At 39.3% G+C, this 11,082-nt stretch overlaps 2 protein-coding genes across 3 annotated transcripts in view; one reads left to right on the forward strand and one right to left on the reverse strand.

The window, feature by feature from the left end:
- LOC109128009 (uncharacterized mitochondrial protein AtMg00860-like) lies at positions 298-7,579 on the reverse strand. Its single transcript, XM_019233668.1, has 2 exons — positions 7,444-7,579; positions 298-590 (listed from the first exon to the last, which is right to left on the reverse strand). The coding sequence occupies exons 1-2, from the start codon at positions 7,577-7,579 to the stop codon at positions 298-300; spliced, it is 429 nt and encodes a 142-aa protein (XP_019089213.1).
- The window catches only part of LOC104732721 (probable nucleolar protein 5-2), a 2,448-nt gene continuing 1,831 nt past the window's right edge, over positions 10,466-11,082 (forward strand). For both annotated transcript variants that reach the window (XM_010452300.2, XM_010452301.2), the window contains exons 1-2: positions 10,466-10,774; positions 10,864-11,049. In XM_010452300.2, coding sequence (XP_010450602.1) covers positions 10,646-10,774; positions 10,864-11,049 — 315 coding nt within the window. In that variant the 5' untranslated portion in view covers positions 10,466-10,645. The remainder of the gene's footprint in view (positions 10,775-10,863; positions 11,050-11,082) is intronic.

Consider the following 11,082-nt stretch of genomic DNA (forward strand, 5'->3'; position numbering starts at 1 on the left):
TCAAGTTCAGCTCGGGCTGAGTGAAGATATACTTCAGGCTCTTATGATCTATGTATACCTGCACCTTCCGCCATAAAGATAAGATACCCAAATCTTCAAAGCGAAAACTACAGCTGCCATCTCCAAGTCATGGGTAGGGTAATTGCCCTCATGCTTCCGCAATTGTCGTGTAGCATAGTTAATAAAATTTCCCTCATGCATCAGCACACACCCCAAACCAACTCTGTAAACATCTTTATACACCACATATGGCTAATCCTGCTCCGGCTAGGCTAATACTGGTGTACTCATCAACATCTACTTGAGGCTTGCAAAAGCCGTCTCACACTCTGGTGACCACACAAAGAAAACGTCATTTCCTATTAGCTTAGTCATCGGCTGTGCCATACTCGCTAAACCCCTCACAAACTTCCTGTAGTATCCTGCCAACCCGAGGAAACTCCTAATCTTTGTGGCGTTTTGCGGTCTAGGCCAATCCCTGATGGCCTGAATCTTCTCTGGGTCTACAACGACTCCTGCTGCATAAACAACGTGACCTATCTCCCTCTGCCAGAAACTGCACTTGCTTAGCTTAGCGAAAAGCTTCACTCCTACAACTTCCTCAGAACCGCTCTTAGATGGATTTCATGCTCCTCAGGACTCTTGCAATACACCAGGATGTCATCGATGAAGATGATGACAAACTCATCCAAAAACTCCTAGAACACGCTGTTCATCAACCTCATAAACGCAGCTGGTGCATTGGTCAAACCAAAGGGCATCACCGCAAACTCATAGTGCCCATACCTCATCATGAAAATCGTTCTTCCTGACGTCCAGCTCATCTATCGGAATCTAATGGTAATCGGACGTCAAGTCAATCTTGGAGAACCAAGTAGCACCCCTCAGCTGATCCAACAACTCATCAATCCGCGTGAGAGGGTACTTGTTCTTCCTAGTGACTCGGTTCAGACCCTGATAACCTATACAAGAGCAAAAACTTTCGTCCTTCTTTAGAACCATCCTACAAACACCAAATCCCAAAAATAAATAAGTGATCAGATCCATTTGACTGAACATTTAGTAACATATTTTCATCGATCATGAAGTGACACAAAAAACAACTTATACTGAATTTGGACAGTTCATCCGAGAGTAGCAGAAAGGATAGTAATGACCTAAGAATTATCAAAGACATAAGTTTCCAAATCTAGTAGAAAATTCATTGAAACCATTAGTAAAAGGACTATGACTTAGAATATTTGACATATAAAATAAAGTTGATTTAACTAAGATTGTGTAAAATAATTAAATCATTAGGAAAAATGTGACTTAATCATAGCGTATAAATGACTTATTATGTATTTATATCACTTATTTTTTTTGTTATAATAATTCAAAATCAAAATGAAATCTCAAACACTAAACAAAACAAACTAAATCGAACAAACAAATAGTCATGAAATATATTGCGGGTTAAAAAATTAATATAAATATTTAGCCACATAAATGGTCAAAAAATTTAGTTATTCCTCTATTTGCAAAACATCCAATATTTAACGAACAAATACAATTATAACTTATAACCAATTGTAAAAAGAGTTTATCATTTATTTCTTTAATAATTGTTACTATTGTTTTAGAAAGTTTAAATCTTTTTTATTTTTTAATTATGTAGGCAAGTGGATCTGTTACAAGGTTGCTGCTGTTGGAGTTGGTCGCAACATAGATATATGTTATGGTTTTTTTGTTTTTATTATTATTATTAAGTGTGCTCCCCAATTAATAGTATCTAATTATAGAAAGTTGGGTTTTGAAAGTTAGCCATTAATAAGATTTTGACATTTGTCAAGTTATCAATCTCAGATTTTGACATGTGTAAAAGTTAATATTTAAAAGAAGAAATTTGATTACAACAAAAAAAAAAAAAAAATTTAAAAAAAATTAATAATGTAAGAAGATAATTATCAAAAATAACAGAATTTATTAAAAAAATACAAAGTTTTTTAAAATAATTATAAGAAGATTATATATATATATATATCATAAAATTCAAAATTATAATATGATTTACTTATTTTTAATTTTAAGTTATTAATTCTACAATAAATAGAAAAAGGGATTAAGTGAAAGATACAGTTAATTATTAATTTTAAATTTTGTAAATACTCACTTCTATATAAGCATAGATCGTCTCATATTTAAATAATTTATTCAAAACTACTGCTTTCAACTTTGTTTAATTGGGAATTTTTTTTTTAATGGGAAGTTAAATTTTTCTTATTTTTTAAAACCAAAATTTTCTCCTAGTTTTTATTTTTCAGATGGGAATAATTTAGATTAATATGTTGACCCAAAAAAATATTAATATATGCGTTTTCTTTTTCTAATACTGTATTTTAAAGGTTATTGTAGTATTTTTTAGATTGTTTTATTTAATTTATATTTTTATCTTTGAATTATTTGGGATTCATATATTACCGTGCTTATAATTATCTATTGTTTTTTAATTATGTCAAATTAATTTTCTTCTAATTTCTCAACGGTTGGTCATAAACCCTTTTTTTGCAAACATAGTTTTTATCATTATTCATTCAATCCCAAAGGGAGATAACGATTAGAATCTCATCAACCTAATAGATAGATAAAATAGGCTAATCAAACACAAGCTTACAACAAACATAGATATATAGATTAGAAAAACATAAATCGTTGTTGATAGATCCATAGGATCTCAAAGACTGTGGCACCATGGTTTGTGGAAAGGTTTAAAAGAATTGATTTGGCCACATATGTCACCAAAATGCACTTATTTTTTAGGTCAAGTGTCCTGCGAGAACTTCATGATGGGTGACCTTCCTGGAAGTGATTGTCGGAACTGTGCAAGCGAGGACAAAACACAGAAAAATATTATTTGTAAGATCGGTAAACAAGTTTTTAAAGCCTCCCAGACTTAACAAACCGGCCATCGAATATGGGTGGATCCACAGGCCGGGAATAGATGTAGGGCCCACTTAGGAAAGTTGTCTCATGGACTGAGAGTGGACATGAGCTTGAGGCGTTACAGAGATAGAGGCTACATCATGATGTGTCGAATGAGCCTCTCTCAGAATCTCTTGCCTCATACCCTCATCCTTAGGCACACAAACCCGACCATGCATGTAACGCCCCCGAACCGTCCTAGGACCACGAAGGCCATCGGACAGCCACGGGACGCCACTTGCAAAATTGCGCCGAGGTGGTCCGGCCGAGGGACGGAAGCTGCAGACTTCCCGNAGGTCAAGTGTCCTGCGAGAACTTCATGATGGGTGACCTTCCTGGAAGTGATTGTCGGAACTGTGCAAGCGAGGACAAAACACAGAAAAATATTATTTGTAAGATCGGTAAACAAGTTTTTAAAGCCTCCCAGACTTAACAAACCGGCCATCGAATATGGGTGGATCCACAGGCCGGGAATAGATGTAGGGCCCACTTAGGAAAGTTGTCTCATGGACTGAGAGTGGACATGAGCTTGAGGCGTTACAGAGATAGAGGCTACATCATGATGTGTCGAATGAGCCTCTCTCAGAATCTCTTGCCTCATACCCTCATCCTTAGGCACACAAACCCGACCATGCATGTAACGCCCCCGAACCGTCCTAGGACCACGAAGGCCATCGGACAGCCACGGGACGCCACTTGCAAAATTGCGCCGAGGTGGTCCGGCCGAGGGACGGAAGCTGCAGACTTCCCGACCGATCCTCCCTAGCACAATCCCACCCGCAACCGAGGTTACTTAGGCTTTTCAACCCTCGCGGCCTGGTGCGTTGTGTTAGCCCGGACAAGGCCGAGTATCATTTGCAACTTGCCATGTTTTCCTGAAAACCGCATATATATTACTTTAGTAAAATAATTCATCACAAACAAATTATTAAAGCAATATATATTTAGATAGTCGGAAAAATATACATAACCATTTGTAAAATTATAGGGTTTTACAAGGAACACAAGAAAACCCTATCCGGTACCCTAAAGTTTGCTCCGGCTCTAGACTCACTTNCGAGGACAAAACACAGAAAAATATTATTTGTAAGATCGGTAAACAAGTTTTTAAAGCCTCCCAGACTTAACAAACCGGCCATCGAATATGGGTGGATCCACAGGCCGGGAATAGATGTAGGGCCCACTTAGGAAAGTTGTCTCATGGACTGAGAGTGGACATGAGCTTGAGGCGTTACAGAGATAGAGGCTACATCATGATGTGTCGAATGAGCCTCTCTCAGAATCTCTTGCCTCATACCCTCATCCTTAGGCACACAAACCCGACCATGCATGTAACGCCCCCGAACCGTCCTAGGACCACGAAGGCCATCGGACAGCCACGGGACGCCACTTGCAAAATTGCGCCGAGGTGGTCCGGCCGAGGGACGGAAGCTGCAGACTTCCCGACCGATCCTCCCTAGCACAATCCCACCCGCAACCGAGGTTACTTAGGCTTTTCAACCCTCGCGGCCTGGTGCGTTGTGTTAGCCCGGACAAGGCCGAGTATCATTTGCAACTTGCCATGTTTTCCTGAAAACCGCATATATATTACTTTAGTAAAATAATTCATCACAAACAAATTATTAAAGCAATATATATTTAGATAGTCGGAAAAATATACATAACCATTTGTAAAATTATAGGGTTTTACAAGGAACACAAGAAAACCCTATCCGGTACCCTAAAGTTTGCTCCGGCTCTAGACTCACTTAGGCTTCCCTGCAAAACCACAACAACTGAGACATGAGTAATCTAAGATTACTCAGTGAGCCTGGGTACCCCTTTTAATATCCTAAACAGGATTCTATTTCCCAACCCGACTACCCCAGTAAACAACGAAAACAAGCAAGTTAAACAAACTAGCAAGTTATCAAAGCAACGCAGCAAAAGCTATAGCGGAAGCAATCAAACAATCAAACATGCAAGAAGACTAGATCACTACGACACACTTCGAAAGATCTAGACTCGCTACTCACAACACAAGACGACTAAAGACCACTTTAGACTCTTGACTCATCTACACCACGCAAGGACAATCTAGAATAAACAAGGAACACTTGAACTATCCTAGACTCCTACACCAAACACCACATGCAAAGACGACTAGCCATAAACAAGGGACTCTTGATTACTCTAGACTCTTTACACCTAGGGCCCTTCGATAATCTGTTCCGTTCCACCTCCTTCTCCATGCCGAGACCACAAAGTTCTCCGGCATGATCCCACCTTTAACTACATCGTCATGTAGCGGTCACGCTAGTAGCTAGCCAGCCGTGACAATGTCTCCGCGCAAGTGATCGTGGGAACTCACGCGTGACATATACTTTTGGAACCAGAAATATCGACTCACTACTCTAGCTTACGACTCAAGAAACGAATTCGAGAGACTAAGCTAAAATCAACCTCACACGAATAATTCAAGCAACGATTAGTCAAGCATACAAGCATGAAATCAAGCGAGAATTAAACAAGCAATAATCAGACAAGGAGCAAGAATAAAATCAAGCAACTTGTGATTAATCTATACGCATGCACACCACATAAGCAACTTAAGCATAAATTATGCAACAAGTCCTAATACGCATGCAACCAAGTAGGATTTACCCATTTAAATCCTAAGTCCAAATTAACATGCAACCTAACCGATTTACTCATTTAAATCCCCAAGGTTTATTTAAGCATGTTCTAACCTCGATTAAAATTATGCAAAACAATGCAAAATACTTAATCTTCTCTTGTGCATGCAACCGGTTTTAACAAGAAATTATCAAGCAAAACTAGGTTCTATCACGCATGCAATTCTAACCAAATTTTAAGTCCCAATTACTTAAAATATAACCAATTCAACATGCAAGGTGATTCAAGTTAGATGTGTATCTACACATTTCACTAAGATGAATCCTACTAGGCATGCAATCAATTTAAACCAACACTACATGCATGCACCCTACATGCATTACCGCAGACTCACCTCTCGCGTATCGACGATGATTACACAGACTCACGGCACCACACGATCAGACGGTCTCCGCTTGACACTCCTCCGCTCCTTCAACCGTTCTCGTTCTCGGCTTACTTAGTCCAACCGCGTCTCTTTCTCAATAGCCTCTTCGCTAGAAGCTCCTTTCTCTTTGACAGCTTGATCTCGACACCACCTCCGTGTTTTCTCGATGATCACTTGATAACAACTCCGCTTCTTCGCCTAAGATTACTTCGGCAGCAACTCCTTCTTTTATGCGACTATCTCTCTCTCGGCGATCTCTCCTTTGTTTCTCTCTTAACTTTGAGAGAAAACAAAACTCTAAGTGTTTGAGTGTTTAGTGAGATGAGAGAAAATGAGAAACTTTGATAATGAGCTTCACTCCCTCTATTTATAGGCTCGAATTCTCCTCCTCTCCTTAGTGCAAATCGACATGTGTTTTCTCCTTTTCTTGTTTATGCGACAAGTGCCTCTCCATCCAATCAAAGCTCGCCAATTAGCTTCCTAATCCTTCTCTATTAGTGCATAAAACTCCTCCTCATTAGTGCATGTCTTCTCTTTTATTAGTGCATGTCGCTAATCTCCACATAATTTTATAAGGCAATTGTGTGACTTGGCTTAATGTGGTTCTCTTCTTCTCCTTAAGTCTTCTTGGTGAAAATTAGTGAGACTTGGCCACCTTAACACCACTTCTTCCTTAAACGCCTTGATTAAGCTTAATCTTCCACTATCTTCTTTAATCTTCTTAATTAAATTAATTCCCCCACTTATCTTGCTTCTTATTGGTCGTAATTTTGAGAAAATAATAAATTTTCCCAAAACACTCAATCCTTTGTCTATCACCTTTGACATTCCCCTCCAGCTCTTCTCATCTCCTTTGGACAGTTTTCTGGGTCGTCCGGCCGTTCCGTTCGGTACGCTCGGTAATCTCTCAGGCAATACGGACAGTATGCCTTGGTCCGTTCGGTCATTACATCTCGGGTGTTTTGACTGTGTGTCTCGACGATTCCTCTCGGGCCTTCGACAAATTTTCTCGGTACATGTTTCTTGGCAACATTTCTTGGCATTTTTCGGCCAACTCTTCCAATTCCTGCTCGGTCTTTGAGTCCTAGTCGTGCACTTGATTCCTCCGGTCTTGGCTCGGTCTTTATTTGACTAGCGAATATTTTCTCGGACTTCTTCTGGTCGTTCTTCTTGGTTTTACACCTTCTTTCTTTTCAAGTACTTTCCGGTCCATTTCTTTGATCTTTTATTTTGAGGTTTTTACCCTTGGTGAGGGTCATTACAATGCACCTAGATAGTTCCATTAGCAAAGACCTGATACTCAGAACCCGCAGCCTTAGAGGCGTTCACCAGCCCCTCATCACCCTCCTGAGCCAACCGCACTCTACTCAGAAGATCCGCTCTGTCAGCTGCCTCCAGTCCCAATGGCTCTTGTGAAATAGCAAATAACCTCAAAGTACTGATCTCACTCATTAGAGACTCCATGTCCTGCTCCTGAGCAGAAGCCGCTCGCTTCCTGCTTAGAGCATCTGCCACCAAGTTAGCTTTACCAGAATGGTAAGCAATATCCAGATTATAATTTGCCACTAACTCCATCCATCGCCTCTGCCTCAAGTTCAGCTTCTAAACCAAGTAGTTTGATTGTTGTTGACTCCAGTGCTTCTCATCATATGATAAGTAACTCAAGTCTGATAAACAACATAAAACCAGCTCTAAGAAATGTTATCATAGCTAATGGGGATCGAATACCAGTAAAAGGAGTAGGGGATTTGAAACTGTTTGACAAAACCTCAAAAGCTTTCTTTATGTCTACCTTTACATCAAACCTTCTATCGGTTAAAAGAGGCACTAATGATTTAAACTGCTACACCATCTTTGGTCCTAATAGTGTTCATTTTTAGGATATTGAGATTGGAAAGATTCTTGGAGAGGGGAATGCTAATGGAGATCTCTATGTCTTAGAGAACACTTCACCAAGTCCTTCTCCTTTGTTTAAATCCTGCTTTGCTTTTAGTTTAAATGCAGTGTGGCATGGTAGATAGGCCATCCTCACTCTCGAGCTCTTAATCTAATGTTGCCTAATGTTTCTTTTGACAATTCAAGTTGTGAGTCTTTATTCTTGGAAAACACTGCAAGTTTATTTTTCCTAAATCTACTACTATTTATGAGAATTGTTTTGACTTAGTACATTCAGATGTTTGGACATCACCATGCCTATCTAGAGACAATAACAAGTATTTTGTGACATTCATTGATGAAAAGTTAAAATATACTTGGATTACTTTGTTACCATCTAAGGATAGAGTGTATGATGCATTTGTTAACTTTCAAAACTAGGTTACTAACCACTTCAATGCCAAAATAAAGGTCCTAAGATCCGACAATGGAGGAGAATACACAGGTCACAAGATCAAGGAACATTTGGCCAAACATGGCATCCTAAACAAGTTGCCCATATACACCCCAACAAAATGGTGTAGCAGAGAGGAAAAATTGACACCTTATGGATGTTGCAAGATCGATGATGTTTCATACTAATGTCACCAAAAAAGTTTTGGGGTGATGCAGTAATGATAGCGTGTTATCTTATCATAGAACTCCAACAAAGATTCTTGATGATAGGTCTCCATTTGAGGTACTCAACAAAACCAAGCCATCTTTAGATCACTTACGTGTGTTCGGTTGTGTGTGCTTTGTGTTAGTACATGGGGAGCAAAGGAACAAACTCGATCCTAAGAGCACCAAATGCATGTTCATCGGCTACTCAACAACGCAGAAAGGTTATAAATATTATGATCCAACTACGGGTCGACTGCTTATCTCTCGAGATGTGAAATTCATCGAAGATGCAGGTTACTTTGACAAGAAAGATTGGAACAGTTTGAAGGATCTGTCTCACTCTCCAAATTACCGAGCATCAAGCTTGAAGTTCCTACTCGATCATATTGGACATTCTTCACACAAGACAAGTGATGGTCAAGCTACGTCTTCCATGGACAACGACGAACCACTGCAGACTATTTCTTATCCTCCTGGTGCTGAATCAATTAGAGATGCGACCAATCAAGAAGAACATTCTGAAGCTGTGGAGGATGATTTGTCAAGCAGAGAGACACCACTAACGATGAATATGGGATGTCTCCAGTAGAGGCACGACCTCCTCATCAAGCTCTTCGTAGAAGTGAGAGAGTCAAACCTCCATCACTCTACCTGGCGGGACAAAAACTTCTACTATAGCAGTCAAGCTATTGCTCATCCTATCCAAGCGGTATGTTCCCATGAGCTGCTACCCGAGGAATACCAAGCTTTCTTCGGTAAGATTGAGGTTCACTGGATTCCTCAAACCTACGATGAAGCTAAAGATCATGACGAATGGTTAGGAGCAGTCAAAGACGAGATAGGAGCCATGACTAAGAACCATATTTGGGATGAAGCTGATCTACCTAAAGGCAAAAAGGCGGTTAGCTCCAAATGGGTATTCACCATAAAGTACTTGAGCAATGGTGACATTGAACGCTACAAAGCTCGCCTTGTAGCTCGTGGGTTCACTCAGACATACGGGACGGACTACAAGGAGACATTTGCCCCAGTGGCGAAGTTACATACGGTTCGTGTGGTCCTTTTCCTGGCTACCATTTTTTTAGAGCAAAAAGACGAGAACAATTTCTCTCCACACATGAGGAGGGCAGAGCCGAGGTTCTCTCTATGGTGGAGAAGATTGGACGCAAGGTTATCTCCCCAAGAGAGGAAGGTGGAGGAGATTGGACGCAAGGTTATCTCCCCAAGAGAGGAAGGCGGAGCCAAGGTTCTCTCCACGGTGAAGGAGGTTGGACGCAAGGTTCTCTCCATAAGGGATGAGGGCGGAGCCGAGGTTTTGCTCCATGGTGGTCATACATTATTGTGATGATACATCATTGATTAGCATATTATGTAATATATTTTTTATTCAAAATGATTTTTTTGAGCCAGCAATAACAATTTTAGTAATTAAAAAACTATGCAGAAGTGAAAGTGAAATAGTTGGCTTAATGTGTTTATATAGACATTTTCTAGGTGGTGATAAAGAATATATATATTTGTAACATAAAGTATATTTAGGTGTAAAAAAATACACTTGAAATAGTAACATACATAAAAGATTTGTAAATGGATATAAACTAGTGTATTATAACAAAAATAAAAATTTAAAATAACGTATAATAAATTTTAATATATTTTTATTAAATTAAATTTAATTTATAAAACTTTAAACCTGGGTCCTCTCATCTAGAATATGATAATTTTGGGATAAATGGTATTTTTAATGACTCGATTTTACTAACTAGTTTCAGTAGTAGCAGCAGATTTGGTAATAATCTAGTAAAAAAATTTGGACATCGATTATAATAATAAAGAGATATAAAAAGAAAAAAGAAAAAAGACAATAGTATTAGACTTTAATAAAAATATATCTGCGGGTAGTAAAGCAACAATCTGGATAAGTGCGGCCAGGAGGTTCGTTTAATAATCCCAATACGTTGTCGTGTGTCCACCCACTATTAAAGAAGTGAGCTACCGAAGGGATTTCTATTCTAGGGTTTTCCGCTTGCCTCTTCCTCCTTACTTCTCGAGATCTCTTCTCTTCGATATTCTCTATTCTTCTTTGTTTCTTGAGGTCTCAGCATGCTCTTACTGTTTGAATCGTCAGAGGGATTTGCCCTCTTCAGAGTGGTCGATGAAGGAATCGTGGCGGCTGCTGCTGACGTTGTGGAAATAGGTAGACTGTTCGAGTCTCCGGAGTCAGCAAGACAGGTCTGATTTAAATGCCTAGTGTTTGGTTTCTAATTTTTTATTTTGTTTAGTTTTTAGTTTCTCTTACACCAAATATTTGGTGTACGCAGGTGGTCAGGCGAGTAGCTATTCTTAAGTTTGACGGCCAATTGGAAGCTCTCGGTGAGCTGGCTGCTTTGAGGCGCGGAGAACCGAGCGAAGAGCTTGTTGTTTTCTTAGAAGATAACTGTCTAGATGGTCGTGAATTATTAGGTGTGTCTGATCAAAGGCTTGGAGTTCAGATCAACATATTGCTGGTTTGTTATTACACCTTTTTTTTTTTTTTTTTT

Source organism: Camelina sativa, chromosome 12, assembly GCF_000633955.1.
Source record: "Camelina sativa cultivar DH55 chromosome 12, Cs, whole genome shotgun sequence".
NCBI lineage: Eukaryota > Viridiplantae > Streptophyta > Magnoliopsida > Brassicales > Brassicaceae > Camelina > Camelina sativa.

Excerpts from the sequence above, each read along its gene's own strand:
- LOC109128009 (XM_019233668.1), bottom strand. The coding sequence starts at position 7,579 with ATGGAGTTAGTGGCAAATTATAATCTGGATATTGCTTACCATTCTGGT. Across the intron at positions 591-7,443 it reads GTCTCTAATGAGTGAGATCA|GAGTGAAGCTTTTCGCTAAG; the intron begins GTACTTTGAGGT and ends AGGAAGTTGTAG.